Genomic DNA, 20,743 nt, shown 5'->3' with positions numbered 1-20,743 from the left:
ATTGAGAACCTCAGATACTTTCCTTTTATAAAAAATAAAATAGAAGTCTCAGAGTTAATTGATATTGATATAATTGTTGTGATTTACAGAAGGACCTTCATGAAACTAGTTAGAGACAAATGATGGCCAGAGAAACAGAAACAAAAAAAAAAAAGTTAATGCTTCATGAAGCAGCTTTGTAAGTATTTTCCCTTCTACGGCTTCCTGTGAATGTTGTGTACAGTTTACATATATTTCATTAATTTCCTAAAGCTAAAACTGCAGTAACATGACAAAACTTTGAGTAAATGAACAACATTTCAGCCTCATTTGTTAAAATCAACACAAGAGTATTAAACTGACCTCAGACTGTTCAGGCAACTGTCAAAATGTATTAATTGATATATTTTGAAAAGTGTATCTAATTGATGAAACCCAAGGACCAGAGTTTTAATTATTTGATCAATATAAAATGCCATCTTAAATTGTCTACTTTGTTATAAATCTTGCACATAGTTTATTAACGTAAAATAATCTAATGTTGCCATTAATAAATATGAATTTTTCAATTATACACATAATTCCAAAGATACTATCAAAAAATAAATACTAAACGATATTGTTGTCACTGACATTATAAATTAATATATTGTGCCTAAAGAATCTGATGAGTGGGGTATTGCTCTTCTAAAGTCAAGAAGACAGAAATTAAGATTTGCTGTAAACAATCCTACAAAAAAACAATATACCTATGTGAAGGAAATTTATATGAGAAGAATGTGTTTTTTCTGCTTCACAAATGTCAATATTGGGATTGACAGAAATGACTCCTGGTTTGAAAATATTGTGGTGTCAAAGTGACTGTAATTAAATTCCTTAGCTGAATTACACTCAGATCTCTTTGTTTGGACAATGTAATTTATAATAAAATATATAAACTGATAAAAGGATAAAATATAGCAGGCTTTAAAGCTAATTGGATATTAGGGTTATTAAAGGGACTTTGTGTGCTAGTGTTTTCCCCACATTTATCTATTCAAGAAAATGAATTACCGTAATATTTCAATTCACAAAAGCCTGTGTGAAATGAGCACGTTGCCTGAGAAAGGCAGTAATAAAACACTAACTGAGCAGCATTTGGTGGTGCTCTCCTCAATGATTTCTATAAAGAGCACAGAGCTGAGCATGCATGGCCCTTATCTTGCTTTTCAGAGACACAGCCTGGATGTTCTAGCATTGCCTTTCACAGCTTGTGGGTTGACTAAAGCCTGTTTTGAAGGCAATGCTTTATTTTACCTCCCACAAAAATATGTCAGGCTCCATCACAACAACCATTCACAGCATTTAACTTCAGACATCGACAAATGACTTAGCAGGTCAAAAAGTTGCTTTTCAGGTCCATAACTGGACTATTGCAGACCCTAAGTTAAGGGTCTATCCTCTTCCTTTTCATGTACAAATCAGATGATTTAAAGTGCTTTAAGACTTATTTCCACTTTATGACAACTCAGGATGCTGCCCTAGCTGTTCTCCTTTAAGTCTACCTGATCACCAAATAACCACTGAATATTTTTCAGCTGTTCTACCTATGGTTTCTTAGCACAACTCTGTCATAGCACACTGAAATGACACAAGGCAAACATTGGAAGGCAAGCACAGTCAGTCATGTCTTTTATCTTCTGAAATTCAAGTAACTACAGACTTCCATCTCTATCTCCCAGCTCCCTTTCATGGTCTTCCTAGTTTCCTTGCAGCTGGAAAGGTCAAAACTGAAAAGCAATCTTCCCCAAGACTCCATTCCCACAGCATGTCTGCTCTGCTTTAGGACAGTGTCAATCAGCCCAGGGAGCCATCTGGAGAAAAGGGCTCTGACATGTGTCAAAGCTGCTAGCAAATGTCAGGAGAACTATAAGAGCGATCTTTAAGATCTTCATGGAAGTCTTTGTGTTGTGATTTATTAATGTTACAGCTGTGTAAAGACAGAAACTGAGTGAATCACATCTGGTACAGGGGGTTATTTTTAAAATAAAAGCATAACTGAAGGTCTCTGGAAGGTTTTGCTAACCTTTCTACCACTCTGAGCCTAGACCTGTTTATATCTGTCTGTCTTGAAAATTCTAGAGGTGATATAATACCTTGATCTCTTTTAATGGAACCCCTTATCTTTCCGTGTCACCCACTGAGAACAGGCCATACAAACCCTCTCCTTCCAAAATCTCAAGCTTGTTCATTTTCCCTCCACAAAAATCTGTGTCTTTCATCCCGCCATTTAGAGAGTCTCTGTTTCTCAGCTACACCCTTAGGACTTCCCAGCTCTGACTGGACCTGGGCATGTCAAGAGAGGACCTGAGCTACAAGATAGAGACAAGAAAACACATCCAATTCAGAGAAGTACTAGGGGAGAGTTTCTTGAGTAAGTAACTGACTAAACAAAGCTTGCAAGACTTAGTGTGTTCTTAGTCTATCCATGACTTCATAAATATCATTGTTTATCATTCCTAGGACTATGTCTTCTCTATAGTATGTCCTCTTGAACTGGATTTCAGAAGGAAGAGTATCCATTAAATAAGGTCAAGGTAGATTGATTTAATATTATGAGATGATGCTCAGTCATCATCAGGAGCTCTAGCTTCTTTTTTTGGATAAGAATTAAGTGTCTGTGTTAAAATAGATGAACATGGAGATGTGGGAAGAGAGAAGATAAAGCACAGAAGTGAAGGATCATCTAGGATATTTTATATACCGAGAACAACAATGGCAGTTCTATTTTTGAAGCGTTCTGGGGTTAAGGCTTGCTATTTGTGGGGAATAAAACCAATAAGCTATTAACAAAAAACTTCTTCCTCTTGCATCTCAGCCAAAAAAAAAAAAAAAAGTTTAGCAATTTCTACAGCCTTAAATTGACTCTACTTTTAACATGACCTTAATTTTAATTCATGCATTGTAGACAGAAAATTAAAAGCTTTAATAACACAGCCATTAGCTCTTATGCTTTATTAAAACTATTTGCACACTCTTTGTTGCACTTGTGAGACCTTTCAACAATACAAAACACACTTTTAATACATAAAGGAGCAGAAACTCTCAGGGAAACAGAAGAATATTAGAACAGAGTTCAATGATGTAGGAAAGTACCTGGATAAAAATCCCCTTGCGCAAACATGTCAATCACATAGCGACAGAATGCATATTGATCTAACAGAGCAAAAAGGAAAAAAAAAAAAAAAAGAGTAATGAAGAAAGTAAATTTAAAATCTTGTTTCTATTTAACAGTGAAGATAAAGCTTGGCAGTGCAAAGGCACATTTCAGGGATAGTATTATAGTATTGTTTGGATTTTTTTCATGGGCTTTAAATAGCTCACATGTTCAGAAAGAAACAATTTATTGTCCAGATCTAGTTCAAGCCTCCCAGTAAAGAACTTCAGAGCTACCAATGCCCCAGCGCTACCAACTCTTCTTCTGGGAGGCAGGCTCAGTGTGCGCCCCAGGTCAGCAGTGCACAGCCTCTATTTTGACAGACGTCCTGACCTTACACACAAGTACTGTGCAAACTGCTGCCTGGCCACAGGTCCCAAAGACTTTTTTTTATCCTTGAAGATCCATCTAAAATAGCCATAGCCAGGTTAGAGAAAAAACCAATAAAATTTTATATCACAGTATTTTGTTAATATTGTTTTAACAGTATAATCAATATGTACATTTAGTGAATTGGAATATAAAGATAACTCTGTGTACTTACACTCTTGTAGCAATGAGATTTTCCACAGAATTTTATCATTTCACTACAGAATTATTTTCCAAACACTAAACTTTACAAATGCATATATATGTATATATTAAATCTGGATAAATATATGTATATTAAAACTATGCTATTCAGAAATTAAGGCTTCTGAATCTAAATAAAACTCTGATTTCAGAAATGTTGATTGCCTATTGATTCCTCCTATACATAAGCAGATTTGAGGACCTTAATAAAAATTTATAACAATAAGAATGGTGAAGAAAAGTTATGAATTGTAACTGAGTACTAAAGAATTGCAATATTATTGTTGAGTTCTCCAGTTGGCCAGAAAAAAAACACATTATCCCACTGGACTCTAAGGGACATTAGCTTTAAAAGTTAATGTTGATGACTAAATGCCAACTCTGGTTAGATAAGTTAGTTCCCAGCTGTCCTTGAGTTAAGCATATTCATCCATCTGTCCTGGACTGTTCTAGCCCAGTTCCTAGGCTACAGAAGTTACATCTCTTCCTTTCTCCACCTCCTGTTGCATCTCTCTCCTACTCACCTACAAAGACACTTTATTTTTGCCAACTTAAGAACAAATAGAAGAAAGACTTTGGAATACTTTAAATTTTAAAAATGGCATAACTCTTATATTTAACTGCAAAATACATTCCCAAGTGTATTAGCACTCATGTATTATTTGATTTCTTACATAGTTTATTGGAACATCAGTGTTAGTTGATGCTAAGGCAATTATGTGACTGCTACTGTTATATTGGTTGCCATAGAAGTCCTTGAGTGGAGAACTGAAGTTTTTAAGTCATGATTCCCTACACAGTTGCAGAAATTAGGAGAGGGTTTACAAGCTCAGCAAATATCCAATTGTTTCTACTAGTTGATAGGAGCCAATGCAGCTATTTCTTGTTACTGTGATGGTGAGGGTAATACTAGTCATTATTGTAGAACCTGGGGCAGACCTTTCAGGACTTACATAGGGCTGTGGCTATAAACACTGCTTTTAAAACCTCTGACTATTCATAGCAGTTTCTACTTTCATATTTTGGAATTCAAATGTATCATTCTGGCTGGCTCCAGTTTTGGATTCCATCCTTAAGGAATCTAAAAAATTTGGCTGCAATATCTGCCCTAAGTATATGTGCTAATTTTCTGAAAAAAGTAGCAGTGTATGTGTGAGAAAACAAGTACAAATCTGTACTCTCAGCAAGCTCATCTAAAGCCACTGAAGTCAGCAAAGTGTTTGCACTGACTTCAACACATTTTCAAATATGGCCTCAGTGAGTATTAATAAATAAAATAGACCAATGCCAGTTCTTTAGCCCAGAAAGCAAATGACAGGGCACAGCTCTTGCCCACAGAGCTGAGATTTTTTTACCTATCTTTTGCCAAAACAAGCTGCCTTCATCCATGCTGCCCATTGGAAGAGCCCCTGGACCATTTTGAAGCACTGTACAAAAGCCTGGTAGATGGCATGGGGCAAAACTATGTCGAGGGACACAAGCTGTATGGACAATCACAGGACAGAGCACAAGCCTGTGCTGGTTCTATTTAGGTTATGACATAGACACAGCCTGAGAGCCTAGCAGCTTGCACCATTTCATTGATATTAAAATAATCCAATTATTATTTATTAATTATTAAAATTATTATTGAAACACAATAATATAGACCAGGATTATAATAGACTGTGGGTATTTGTGTTGGGGTTTTGTTTGTTTGTTTGTTATCTTGGTGTTTCTGTTTGTTTGTTTGTTTGTTTTATGTTGTTTTTTTTTTTTTTTTTGTGGAAATATAATTTGAACAAACTTAAAAAACCAAACCAAACCAAAAAAACACCTTAATCTTTATTGTACCCAAGAAGAAAGATTTCATATTAATCTTGGCCTCATAGGATTTCTTTAACAACTCAATCCCTGAAAACTGGGATTTATAAAAACAAATGAAGGCAATATGTTAAACTGAATAACAAAAATAGCATTTCTACTGTATATGAGATAATAAAGTGCACTGTAAGATCTCATTGAAGTTCATGGGAATTTAGCACATCAGCAAATTGAAACCTAAGAAATTTTAAATGAATATGATTTTCTAAATGTCTCTTCATAGCTAAAAATTCCTTTTAATTTAAACCCTCTTGTTAAAAAGAGAATTTCTCACTATAGTTTTTACCTTTAAACTCTGTAATATTAAAATATTACAAATATTCATCTGAATATTAATAAATCATGTAAAAGTTTGGGACTAGATTCCTGTTGATAAAAACAGTCATAGATATATTTGTCGTTGGACCTCATGTGATGTACCCTGGGAGATGACCTATCTTTTTAAATTTTAATTTGAGTAAGGAATGATGCAACAGCAGGGAAATCATAACAGCTCTTCTGTGATTACAGCTATATTTTTTATGCTGTTGCAGAAAAGCTGGCAGAACTACTCCCTTGAGCAAGGACAAGTAAGGATTGCAGGATCAGGAAATCTTGGCAAAACCACATTGACCTCAAAATTACGTTCACCTTGGGTCACAGTGGGACTGAAATATAGAACTGAATTTTCTGAGAGTATCCAGCTGGGCAGCAGAGGCTTACGGTGGAAAAAGGAAGGATGAAAGTAGAAAAGGCAGCTTTCACTGAACATGTTTATCCCTATCTCCAGCGATAAGCACAGATGAAGAGGCTCCTTCCTTCCTTCAATCCAGCTGCTCATTCCCACTTCCACCTGCCAGGGTTCAGTGCACAGTCACTGGGATCACATTCTAAAGCTGACTTACAAAATGATCTGTTTCTGTTTGATGTTAAGATGGATCATCTTCCTGGCATTTATCAGCTAAAGAGGTGAAAATATCCCACAAAAACCAAACCAACAAACAAAAAATCACCACCACTCTCTATGGCTCTCTGCAATCTTTGACCTCTACTTACTTAAAATATTTTGCTGTCAGGGAGTAAAGTACCTCATCTACACACCGTTGCTTCTCCTGAACAGTATGGATCCCACTGTGCACTGAAACTCTGTCAGAGCAAACAAAAACTGAAGGAGATTTCCACCTCCCAAGAGGAGCTTAACAATTTGCTGAACTTTCCCCTTGGTCACAACAGTCAGCTTGAAAGATGTTGCTTTGATTTTATGCCTCGAAGGCTCCAATATTTCAGGTAAAAACAAAAATTAACTAGAATATAAATAAATGTTAAAAATTTCTAATTCAGCACACTGTGCATATCAGAAAACGGACCATGTCTCAAAATCTCAGGTTATTAGAAAGGTATAGTTTAGGCAACTCCTAAGATGTCCAGAGCTGATGGTTATGAAATTCCAAGAGAATCTGCCCAGGTAGATTCAGATATCCAGGCAGGGATGGCTGCTACGATGCTCAGGCAAAGTGATTTATCTGTGGCTATCAGCTGAAAGGACCAGATAGGTGTCCCACGCAACACTGAGCTGCCTCTATTAATGTCAGAATAATCCTGTGCCTGCAGTGTGGCACCTTGTACAGAGAGGCAGGTCCTGTTGCCTTCATTCGTACAAAGTTGTACCTAATGCCATGGAAGAGGCACAGGGAAACCAGGGAATCAGTCTGTGTAACTCGGGAGTAGAAGAACCCAGGCTGGCTTGGACAAAAAGGAGTGTATATTTAACACCTCCATTTGGTGTTGATGCATGTTGTTTCTTTGTTTTATCATTCAATTTCTTCCTTTCACCAGGGTAATGGCATTTCTTTCCTTTTTAGAAGAAATTTGGAAGTTGTTCACATCAAATTGCATCAGGCAGGTATATCATCATATCAGACAATACATAACAACATGACAATGCCTCATATAATCTGATGTAAAACAAATTATTACATTCCCTTTCCTCTGCTGCTACTTTCCTTATTGCTATGGAAGATATATAGATATGGAAGATATGGAAGATATGTAGAAACCAAACAAAATTCCCAACAGTCCATTGGATGGTTTATATTTTCCAGAATAATTCTGCTAGTAATGTATTACATAAGATGCTACTGAGAAAATCCATGAAAACTCAGGCCTATCTGAAGAGATTGGTCCTTGGTGAAGAAGGATTTAAACTAAAATGAATCTTTAGCCATGACAAATAGAATATTCTGGTTATTAGGGTTAAATTTATTTTATTCTCGATAGTCTCCTTCTAGTAGTGTGAGATTCATCTGGAATTTATTTGTACTGCACTTTTGTTTTTCATGAGTGGACTGGTCCTTGCCAGCTTTAATTCCATTCTCTCTGCTTCTTCCCCACTAACTTTTTAAGATCCTCATCTGTTTCCTCCTGGTTTTGTTTACCTTTCTTTTCCGATTTAGTTACAGTCTGAAGAGCTTTCTCCTCCTTAACTTTCGGTTTGGCCTTTATTAGCCCAACTTCTGTTGTTTTAGTCTCTGCCTGCTTGACCTTCTCAGCCATCTTTGCTTCTCCTTTTCCATCCTTTACTTCCTTTTTAACTTTTGCTTCCACTTTAGTGCTCTTTACTTTCTTCTCCTCTGCAGGTAATAAAGAAAAAGCTTTCAGTGTCATTCTTTCCCCACAAAATAATACTCAATACAATTTATTTTATCTTGTGCTATTATTAATTAATATTTCTTCATTATTAACACAGTCCTCAGATATGATGAAAATGATAATCCCCCAAAACCAGACAGATTTACACAGAAATATGAGATGCAAGCACATTGTCTTCAGTCCTGTACCAAGTATTTGACTGATACTAAATATAGTAAGCTATGGCAAATAATTTTAAATTATTATAATAACAGTATGATAGATTTTATGGCATAAACTAGGGAGAGAAATGTTGTTCATTAAGGAAACAAATACAAAATCTACTTCAAGGCTAAATCTGAGGATCTTCAGACATGAGAGCTAAACTCTGTTGTAAATTGTAAAAATGAATCAATTTAAATGGTAGTTATTTGTAAGGGTCGCTTTTATGCACTGATTTTAGGTCTCTGTCCAAGAAGGCTTGAGTTCTTCAGTCTCTCTCTGCATCAATTTCCAGGCTGAAAGACTAGCCTGAGACAGGCCAATTCATGTTGTGTCCTGCAGCGGAGTGAGGTTTCCAAGGAGAACTACCAAATAGTAAATATCAATGTCTGAAACTACACAGAGGTTGGTGAGACCAGGAATATTCCTTCTGCTTGTATGTATCAGCAGATTTTTCTCATCTGAGACACAGGTGCTGACAGTATGTATGTTTCTAGCTCACTTCAGTGGAAAATTCAACAGTAGTTTAAAATGCCACTGAATATGGTTTAAACTGATCTGTTTAGTGTGATGCTCACTTCTGTTTTCTTCATAGCTCTATCTCCATCCTTGAGGCAAAACTTGTACACTACAAAATGCATGTCTTCTGTAAGGCTCTAGATTTCTACTTCTATCAAGCCACTGGGCTGACTAGAATGATTTTATCAATATGTAAGCTAAATAATTCTACCTATTCTAAACCAGAATACAGATATTCTACTGGCATTCCTTCATCCAAAGCAAACAATGGCATGACCAAGTATTGCTGACTAGTGAAGAAAGAATTTCCTTAACTAGTTATAGTGAAAATGCATATGTCATATCACTTGCAGGTAGGCCTACTTTTTTTCAGAAAAACAGTATTTCATAGCTTTAATTCTCATGTTTGAAATTTCAACACATTTTAAAAGGGATCATGCATAGGACTAAGCCCTGGATGTTCTAGAGACATTTTAATTCAAATTATATTTTAATTTCATTATGGTGTCATGTAGATGATCTTTCATATACATTATATTCTCTGCTCCAATAAAATAAAGTTTATTAATTTTAATGTAGATTCTGGTTAAAAATGTAGTATAAATAAATACCTTTGGGAGGAGATTTCTTTTCGGCTTTTTCATGTCTTTCAGGCTTCTCTTTTTGAATTACTAGAAAAGAGTACAATTGTATATTAGGGGGAAAAAAGCTCATAAAGTATGAGAAAATATTGCTAAAATGCAACAGTATCCCTGGAAATTTCATATTTCTACGTGATTCCTGTTTTTTTCCAGTTTGCAAAATTCTTGTTTCTTTTTGTCAGGTTCACACACTGGGGTAAAAAGATTCAAAATATCTGTCAGGACTCACCTAACCAGAAACAAGTCAGTCACGTAGATCTGAAGCTTTGTAGGGAACATTTATACTGCATACTCTAGATGAAACAAACTTGCTCAGCTCAAGCTCTGAGCAGACACAGTCTTGAACTTCTTGCACTCCAGCCAACGGGAAGCCATGTAGCTACATTTGTTTTACAGAAAGGTGTTTCTCTTAGCTTGGCCTCACTGTCATTCAAACACATTCACAAACCTGGTGCCCACTTCAGACCCCAGCTCAAGTGAGTTCATGTCTGCACAGGATACACTGTGTAAACACACAGTGCTACTTCCCAGAAAGGGTGTCAAAATTTGATGCAGAGACTTTTATCTCACCTCTTGCTTTCTATCCAGACACACTTCCAGATCAAAACAGCCTTGAGAGTTAATTACTTTTTTCAAGTGATAACTGCATAATAGTAGCATCCTCTCTAACTGAATTCTATCCTGGAATTGTGCTTGTATGAGCAATGATTGATATTTAGGTTTGTGGGGTTTTTTGTTTGCTTGGTTGTTGTGTTGTTTTTAGTGTTTTTTTTTTGTTTGTTTGTTTGTTTGTTTGTTTGTTTATTTGTTTGTTTTTAAGATAGCTGAGGTTTAGATGATGTATTTAAATAACATTCATACCACTGAAGCTTTCTGGAGCCTTTAACAGGGGTTGAAGAAATATCCCAAGTCTTTCTATAGAGCATAGGGAAAACCTGCTAGTCACTTGACTACCAGTAATCCTGTTCCTTCAAGCTGGCCTGGACCTAAACATCCTCATTTCCTGGGGACTGCAAGTGGCTGAAATGGCCCCTTGGCACCACTGGTAGCTGATCCAGTTTAGAACAGACCCCAGACCAAAGGGAGATGAGCCTGCCAGTGTCTAGCTCAGCACACTGCCGGCGGAAACGTGCCTTAGGAAGCACTGAAGGCAATGAGTGCCCCTGTGCACGGAGTCACCCATACGGTCTCGTGTGACATGGAATCTATTCAAGAGAGGGCAGCATCTTGTCACACCACAGCAACAAATCTCCCCAGTTACTAAGTGGCCAAATTTTTCATAAAATTTTCCAGCCAGTGACTGTAGTCATGGCTGCTATTAAACACAATAAAGCTCTAAGTGATTATTTGGTTAGCTAGCAGAAGATAAATGGGTAAATAGGCTGGCTGCTCATTAGGAATATCTCAGTTATTCTTGGAAGTTATTTGCTTTTCAAATCTACACAGACACAGTGGGCATTTATTTTCTCTGGATTACTTCAGTGTGATTTCACTTTATTAAAAAAATCCTACACTTTCAAGTTATACACTGAAAGTAAAAAAAATGACCAAATACCCCTTTAAAAGAGAGCTTGTACAATGGTTACATTTCAAAGTATTTTAAGGCTTTCAGTCTTCATTCCACTTTGTCTTCACTCCTACTTTCTGTTGTACATTTCTCCTTAGAGTAAGGTTGAGTCCAATAAAGACTGATTTCTACATTTGAATCTATATTAATTCATACAACCCATTATCATGAGATTCATTTGAATGTTAGAACAGACTGATATTAAGATACATTACATAGTACTTTTTTCAAGAGTTAATTGAGTACAAGTAAGAAGAAGCAAAGTTTGAAACCTAACTTCAGTACAGAAATATCAGGCTTCCAAAAAGCAATGCATGTAAAAAAAAAAAACAAAACCAAACCCAAAACCAACAAAAAACTTCATAGCAAAAACACTCAAATTCCAAGCAGTAATAAATGTTAGTCTTTAAAAAATGGCATAACAGGGCAAGTTGATTAGATTTTTAAATCCCTCTGTCCAAACGGTGGTAAAGATGGAATTATCAGTCAAAATAATACTAAAAATCACCTCTCATACACAATATTGCTTCAGAATTTATATGACAATTAACAGATATACAAATCTGAACCAGAGCCACTTCTCCCTTGGAGTACAGTACAAATCATGTATTGAGATGGAAATGTTATTGCAAAAAAATAAAGGAAAGAAAATGAAGATCTATTTTTGAATGTGTTGGAAGACCCAAACTGAGAGAAAGTAAACACTCTTGCATTAGGTCTGCACCAGATTGAAACTGATACGCAAGAGAAAACCTCTTTTGCAGGCAAATTAGTGAATCCCATTGTGGAGGAAAAGACATCAAGGAATGCAAATATAATAGTCATAGGTTTATTTCTTTAGCTTCACGAGAATGATTCATAATTACCTCTCCACATCAAAACAAGAGAACTAAGCAAGAAATATATGCTGAACAAGACTTCCCCCAGGTGCTTATCAAGACCTGCTCAAGCAAAAGGGAGAGCAACCAAACCCATGGTGCATAGACTACATGACCTTTATACTTTAAATACTTATCTCCACAGTCTCTCAAACTATATAAGCACTGAAAACCTAAAATTGTACATCTAATAATAACCTGCATTACCTTTAGAAGGTGCTTTCTTTTCATGTTTTTCTGGCTTTTCAGGTTTCTCTTTGTGAAGAGCTAGAAATAAATAACAACATTAATGGTTATTAAAAAAGAGAAATGTTGCATTTTAAGTGAGAAACAGGAGAGAAAAAAAATCAAGAAATACAATTAGGCATCACGGCTATCCATACAAAGAACCAGAAAGATTGATTCAGCTGCTGCTGTCTGCTGTTGATACCAAAACACGTGATTTGAACTTTCAAAAACTTGTCTACCATCCCTGAGGTTTCTGCCATCATCTGGGGGAGGAATGGCCTTTCTGACACAACTGTAATCCCATGAAAGAAGTTAGTCAAGAAGAGTCATGCTTATTTATGCCATTTCTTAGTTCATTTTGTCTTATTTATATTGTAATTTATTGGTTTATTTTGATTTATTGTTATTTTTGAGCTTTCTTGTTTATTACTGTGGTTCATTACTGAAGGATTTTGTGAACTCCACGTAACAACTAACAGTTTTTCCAGCTATGAATGATTAAACAATATAATTAATTACAAATCTAATTGCAATGGCATTATAACTAATGCTCTTTGGGGCTTTTTGTTTGCTTTTAATTTCCACTTTACAAATTGAAATAAAGTACACTGTAGTGAGTAGATTTCTGGTTCAGGCTTCAGAATACACCTGAGTTGTGAAACAGTTATTGAGTGGTAGGTAGTCTGGAATATTCTCCTATGTGGGATCTGATTTGCTAATTTTTTGCAATTAATATTTACACAGTAACTTGTCCACAGGTGTGCAGAACTGATATTTGTATGTGTTCATATTCCCTGAGGCATCCTACAGGGATGAGGCATGTGGAAGCACTCAGCTGATGATTTGACTCCAGCACATGAGTTTATACTAAGGACACAAAAAAGTATACATGAGCATTGCTATGTACTCTCCAGACTGGCATTGGTTTTTCAAAAGAACTGTGGAAGACAGCACTGCTAGATACCTATTTATTGAAAGTTACTTAAGAATTAGTCCTGTCCTATTCAATGCCTATGCAACAGCCCTACTCAGTATTGTATTTAAAAGATTTTTTTCACATGGCCTGCCTCATTACTGGTTGTCAGGTGTTTTTCCTGGATGACAGTATTCTCTTAGCGACCATACTTACTGTGAGTGTTGGAAATACTTAGAGATTACTGGGACATTATACTAATCCAGAGTATAAAATATACGTTATTTCCCTTCCTCAGAGAAAACCCCAACAAACATGCAAAGTGGTATTCAGTCTGTATGTCAGCAAGCTTTCATATGATCTCATGATCTTTATTCATAAAGTTTTATAACATTTTTTCCAACCAAGCGGATACATAAATGGAAATTGAGTAGATAATTAGCTCTGGGGTACCTCAAAATATAAAATAAATTCTGATGTTAAATCATTACCTGCATGCCTTTCCTTTTTTTCAGGTTTTTCTTGTCTTTCCAGTTTGTCTTTATGTGTCACTAGGAGAGAAGAAATGTGTTCATATATATTAAAAAAAAAAAAAAACAAAACAAAAAAAAAAAAAAACCAAAACCAAACTGTGGAAAAGACTCCAGATTCAAAAACACTTCTACCAAGATAAGCCTTAGGAGACAAAATGGCTAACTCTGTTACTCCTGAGCTATACCATGCATATCTTCCCAGCGTATATCACAGTACATGGGTGTGAGCAGACAACTCTGGCTAAGAAGTTACTGCTTACCATCCAAGCCACTGTAACACGCCACAGCTGTTTACTACATCATTTTTTACAACTGTCTGTCCACTCCTAAACAGAGGTTTTCAGAAAACTGTCAAGGACTAAGGCAGAGCTCACAGTAAATATTGCTGCCTGCGCTAGAAAGAGGACATCACCTGGGCCACCCCATACTCTGTCAGGCAGAGGCTCATTAAAACCCTGGAATCAGTCCTGGAGCATAAGAGCATCACGTGCACAAATGACACATCTGTCACTTGCCAGCTGGCTTGAAATGGATAACCAGTAATGGATCCAGATAGCCAGTAATGGATACAGATAGCTAGTAACGGACACTAGCTCAGATCAGTCCCTGGCAGTGATGATCACAGAGCCATAGTTAGATGCCCAGTATGTGCAAAGTAAAAACTAACATTGTGGCAGTGGAAACTGTATTATGCTATCCACTCATCCACATAACATTTTCCACTCACTTTTCGTAGGATTTTACACAATAATTTTCCAGACAATGGGAAATAAGCATGTGGATTTAAGAGCACTTCAGAAAAATCAGCCGTGAAACTGCAAGCTAGCTCGCTTTAACTCTAACTCCTGTGGAGATTTTATCCCAGTTTAGTAAAATTCCCTTTGTCAAATATGAGAAAATAAGGAAGTTCTTTTACAGTACTGTGAATTTCATATCTAACTGTAAGCAAAAGAAGAATCAGGCTCTCAGATTTTTTTAGCAGTATAATGGTAAAATACATGAAAAATGTGTTCCTGACATAGCTGACTGAGTCACTTCTAAGTGACTGAGACCCTTCTAATTATTCTTTGTGTCATTAGATAACTTTCTTAAACTTCATCACAGAAGTTGATTAGAAATTAGAGAAGGATGTTATTTGCTCTTTCCATTATCTAAATCTTGTAAAGGGAATACATTTTAAAGTAGAAAATGAGCAGTTAAAATACAGGGATGCAGTGAAACTTTGGAGTTTCCCAGTCACATTGTAATGAAATAGGCCTTAGAAAGACACATATCCATAGTACTAGTTTTAAAGTATAATGTACAGTCCAAAAGCAATACTTCTTAGTACTATGAATATAGACAATCTCTATTCACAGTAGTGTTTAGTAGCAACTGCAGCAATAGTTCACTAAACAAAACTAATACATTCACCTTAAGATGAAATACAGTTAGGTATACAGACATGTTCTCAGAATGTTTTAAGTGTTTCAACAAGTAGATGTGTTCCAACAAAATTCAATTTTGCCAAAAAATCCCTCACAAGGGGTAAACTAGATGGTGGCTCTTGGAACCCAGAACTAGCTCGTGAGTCGTGGGTGGAGAGGAAGCAGTATCCTGATTCTGACTCCTACAACAGGCGGATCTGTAATTTGTTGTTGGCATACAGCAACAGCAAATTAGTAAATCCTCTCTAACACCCTCTCTCTAACGTCTCTAAAATAAGTCTGGTGAAATTCTTTTTCAAAGGCAGGTCTCTGAAGCAGAATGCCTCCAGGGACCGTGCCCTGTATGTTATAATTTACTCATTATGTTTTGCTCAGAAGTATTCCCAAAGACAAATATTATGCTTGGAGTTATTCAAGAAGAATAAAAAAGACACCTATTTATGCTCTGGGCATCTTTTACATAAGTTAATAATACAGTAAAAACTTATTCATTAATCTCTGAATATAACTTTAGCCTCTCTGCAGATTGATGAATTCAAAGTGCTTTTAAAATCCGCATTCTCCTTCCAGCTAACTTTCACACCACCTCCTCCATCCTTAAACATAATTGGGATTTACAAGAAGGGTCTAAGAGTCAATAGATTAGACTGTTTTGAAACACTGGTAAAGACAAAGAACATCAAATGCTGAAAACATACCTTTTAGGGGTTCCTTCCTCTCAATTTTATCTTGTTTTTCAGGTTTGTCTCTGTGGATTACTAGAAATAATTTAAAAAACCCACAATAAATCTATAATCTGGAGGTATGACGTACATCTATTTTTTCACCAAAGCAATCGAGAAGAAATATTTGTAAATTCAAATAACGGATTTTAGCTCTGAGTCTCGTGTATTAGATGATGTATAGACATTCTTAATGTCAATATTTAATTCCAGGTCCAAGAGAAATATTTTTCCTTGAATAAGTCTTCAGATGTTAGACTGTATTTTTGCAAAATAAGTGACTGTTCAGCAACCTGAATCAAATCTGTGGGATCTCTTTTGGTCCCATTACACAAGCACCCTGACTCTAAGATTTCTGACAGAGGAAATTATTTTCAGTCCCTGACAGCATTGCTTTCTATTCTTAAAAAAAACCCCAACAGTTGCCATACTGTTTTCTGTGCTCTTTTTTTATTTTTACCTGTTACTTCATCCACAGGATGGATTAAAAAGAAAACATCTCTTTTAATCAGAGCGCAACTTCAGGGAGAGCAGCTGTTCAAAACACAACCAACTACCCATCCTGCTAGAAGCTGGCAAACATGAGTCCTTATGGCCCCTATTACCCACCCGACTTTCAGACCATGTTTTTGGACATGGCTGTATTCCACATTCTAATGATTTAGATAGACAAATATGTTCCTTGTCAATCTCTACTACTAAAAGACTAACATTTTGCAGTTTCAGGGAAAAATATTTTCTTTGCAATACTCAGGCTTCTGTCAAGAAGTAAACTACGGAAAACACAACTCTGATTAGAAGACAACTGTGAGCTTTATACACAAGCACAGTAGTGTTTTTGCATACATTCAGTTCATCAGCTTGCTAGAAAATGTCATTTCACAAAGGTGCAAGCATTTTTTTGTCAATTAAATATTTCCTCATTAAAAAATAAGTCCATGTCTTTAAGAAAAATCATTCCAAACATTCAGTATTTTCATTATGTCTTGGGTGTGTTTGCATTATTCCAATAGATTTCCAGTCATAACAGGTAAATTATTGCTGATAACAATTAGTACAGTGGAAGGATATTGAAGGAAGATTTTTGAAAACATTTAAGGAATGTGGACAGCCAATTTACACTAAAAAGACAGGCTGTGAAGAATCCAGCAACACCAACAGTGTATTACTGAATGAATTACAGACTGTAACTCATTCAATTGCTTTAGGATATCTAGTAGCATACCAAGGAAAAGCAGTCTCCTCCTTCCAGACACCATGTAGAACTTAGACTGAATATTTTGTCAGAAACTGTAGCATGCTTTTACATCTTATATTTGTATTAGAAGCTGCTAGCTCTGTGCAAAACACTTTGAGCCAACATGTTGTCAGTTTTGGATGGGGCAATAGCACAGTTTTTCAAACAATAGCTCTGTGAGGGTCAGTGGCAGTGAAACATGAGCTTTCGCACATTGGACAAAAGCCCTTGTAGTCTCTATGTCAAAGAATATAGCTGAACTATGCAGAACAGACTGGCAATCAGAAAGCTTGTTTTTAGACACAGAACATCTTACTTGTGTAAAGGAGACTGTTGTAGGTTTCTTAAAATTTATTCTAGTTTATCCATAGCTTTTCCCTATTTAATGATTTGGAAAACAAAACAAAACAAAACAAAACAAACAAAACAAAACAAAACAAAACTAAACCAAACCAAACCAAACCAAACCAAACCAAAACAAAACAAAACAAAACAAAGCAAGCTTTGAATGACACTAACAGAACTAAGTGTCCGCAGACCTTAAAGTGGACAGAAGATTGTAATTTAAGGCTCCTTCAATTCATCAAAATGGTCTAAAGGGCTAAAATGCAGGGAAATATTAATATTTGTGTGGATTCCAATATAAAAACATGGAGAAGGCATCAGTGGACTCCTTCTTAAGAAATAAAAGTAGCTTGATGTATCTGGGCAGGGAGCCTGGAATGTGGATAAGCAGAGATCATGCTGGCATAAGCATAAGCTATTTTCCTCTTCCCAGTGATAGGCTGAATGCGATCTCTGGTTTGTTCCAGTCCTATCCTGTGTGTTGATATCCCCACAGCCTCAGTGTTTGCTAATCTCAGATTGTAATGTTTACCGTCACCTCTTATGGACACTGTCAGTGCTATGGCTTTTGGGTAGAACCTTATCCGGGAAGGGCAGGTGTTGCCAAAAATTAAAGGGTTCGTGTTTCAGGGCTGTGATGACTGGCCATTTCTGACTCTCCAATCACAGCGCAGTAGGAACACCAAAGTCCACAGAAGCTTTTGATCTGGCAAACTGAAATATGATTTTTTTTTTGCTTATTAACTCTTTTTTCCCCACTGAAATATTTTCATGTTCATCTTCATATGTAGTCCTAAAAGCTCTGTCATAGGAAATACTTCACTGTCTACAGATCTTTTCCAGATTTAGTCACTTTGATACCAATTTCTCTGTAAAGGACTTTATGCATGCCTTGTTTCAAGCCTGCAGCACTTAGGTGCAAACATTAGGTTTTAGAAATAAGACAGGCTGGTCATACTTCCATGGTTCTGTGAAACAAATTCGAGTTAATAAGATTTTCTTTTGCATCTAAAAACCAAAGAGAAAGCACATAAAACTGTTTTTAAGGCTACTAATTCAAGCACTCTTTGGGTGAAAAATTCTGGAACTAAAACTGTTCATTCAACTTTAATTCAACCATTTTATTTGCTTTATGTTACACTTTATAATTAAAAGATCACCTCTTTTCTTTTTTTTAATAGGGTGCTGGATTCATCCATAAAAAATAAGAATAACTAAAACTAGTTTTATGACAAGTGTATAAGCTAAAATTTTCCCACAACTTAAAGAAATCTTCTTGGACTTTCTTGCAAATACCAAAAAAGTATAAACTCAGAATAAACTGTTATTAGCATTGGAAAAATATAACACCCCAACCTAATTCTCACTAACCTAGATTTTGGAAATTGCTGAAACATTTTTATATGACTTTGAATGAAAATTCAGCCTGAGGCAAAAAGATGAGCATGAAAAATTTCATCCTCAGTGACTGGAATGTGGTAAATTTATAAATAATCTAAAATAGGGGCTTATAATGGAAAATTTGAAGGCAATTTAACAATATATTCCAAACTTAATCATATAAGAATATTGCTATCTACCTCACATACAATTAAAAACAAGAACTATAGCATATATCTGAGAGATTTTACCATATATCTGAGAGATTTTACCACATTTCAATCATCTAATAGTATATTTGCATCAAGTGGGACCATAATGAAGGGGGATGAGATTTAGTTTTTCTTCATTAAAGTGTTTGAGACAGAGACATTCCCCACTCCAAAAAAAACAAGTGCAAAAAAAAGAGATGCAATAAGGAGGCACTAATTCCATACCTAAGGGAAGTAAAAATAGTTTCCAGCTGAGTAAGTCTTAAGTCTGCTGCTTAGTATAAAACTAGGTGATGAGTGCAGTGAGCATGAAGCAGAGATTGCTTGCTCCATCTAACTGACTAAGTGCTTGTCTACAGAGCAACACTCAGGAAAGTTAAGATAAATGAACTAATACAATGAAGTTAGAGTGCATTAGTCAGAGAGCATTAAATCTCTGTGTAGATGCTTTTATTCAGAAGTAAAGTAACCTTAGATGGCTATATCTTAATTCTTGAAGGAACAGTCAAAAAAGAAAAAGAAAAAAAAGTAAAAGGAAAGGAAAGGGCTTGATCTGGAGAGGGGTACAGGTTTCCAGGTCCAAAACAATAATCTAAGGAAATCCCAGCAACTGATGAATTGTGGAGACACCCGCACTCATTACAAACCACCTCAGTTACCTGTGAAGAGGGAAGAGGCTTGCCTCTGAGTTTGATCAGATCTTCCCCAGTGGGCACCAGACATGCATATGCTGCTCACTGCAGCACGTAACCCTGTGCGGGATTTAGCCCTTCAGCACTGAACATAAATGCTTACATAGGAGAAAAAATGAATGTCTCATGAACTACGTGTTTGTACAATTTAAAATTAGATTTAATTGCAATAGAGTCAGACATTGTTACATCCATCTGAACTGAGATTTAGTTCTGACACCTACTAGTGGTAGTCAAACTGACCACAGCATTGGCTTCACCCTAGGCTGCTGTAAGACCATACAGCTAAATAAATACTTGACAGATGTACCTGAGCCACTATAGCTATAGCTATGTTGGTATCTATAATGTTACCTAGTTTAAAATTAACTCAGGTATATCGGTAGCCATACCTCCAGAAATCAGGGTAGACAACCCCTGTATCAAACATAAATATGCCATTTAACTTTCTAATTTTGTCAGCTTATGTGGGTTTCTAGTATACTGTGGATTTGTATGGTCCAGCTCTATTTATCTATTTAGCTATCTCAGATATCTTGTCTTCCAGTTACAGAAAATTAAATTATGGGGATACATTATATTTGTCTCATAATTATAATCTCATAATTTATCCATATGCTAAAATACAGTCAGCTTTATTCTGTCATGTTTAATATTTGTGTTATCAATATGACCTTATTAACAACTCAATAGAGGTAGGAGGGACAGATATATGCTAGGCATAGTAAATGAAAAGGTTTTGAAGGGCCTGGAATCTATTTGTCAAATCAGGCTGAATTCAAAGATACTTTCTGTTAAAAAACAGAGGCCAGTGTCAATTCAGAGGCACACAAGTATCTGTCTTAAAATCACTGTGATTTAATGTACGGCTGTCAGAGGTAGCATTTCATCACCACCTTGTCTTCTTCCATCCCTCACTCCAACAGCAATGTATGAGTGAATGTATTTTGGAAAAGCCGCACAGGAGACCAACCTTTTCCCATTCCCTCTCAATGCTTGCTGTAATAAA

The 20,743-nt window shown here is 36.0% G+C and overlaps 1 protein-coding gene across 1 annotated transcript in view; it reads right to left on the bottom strand.

The window, feature by feature from the left end:
- TRDN (triadin) overlaps positions 1–20,743 on the bottom strand; it is a 236,943-nt gene that overhangs the window by 141,843 nt on the left and 74,357 nt on the right. The window contains 6 exon segments of the mRNA XM_042796218.1: positions 3,115–3,174; positions 8,026–8,220; positions 9,571–9,630; positions 12,253–12,312; positions 13,678–13,737; positions 15,845–15,904. Coding sequence (XP_042652152.1) covers positions 3,115–3,174; positions 8,026–8,220; positions 9,571–9,630; positions 12,253–12,312; positions 13,678–13,737; positions 15,845–15,904 — 495 coding nt within the window.

This window comes from Tyto alba, unplaced genomic scaffold, assembly GCF_018691265.1.
Source record: "Tyto alba isolate M040663 unplaced genomic scaffold, T.alba_DEE_v4.0 Super-Scaffold_22, whole genome shotgun sequence".
NCBI classification, from domain to species: Eukaryota; Metazoa; Chordata; class Aves; order Strigiformes; family Tytonidae; genus Tyto; species Tyto alba.
Note: the sequence above shows the minus strand (reverse complement) of the source record. Positions and strands in the feature narration are given on the sequence as shown.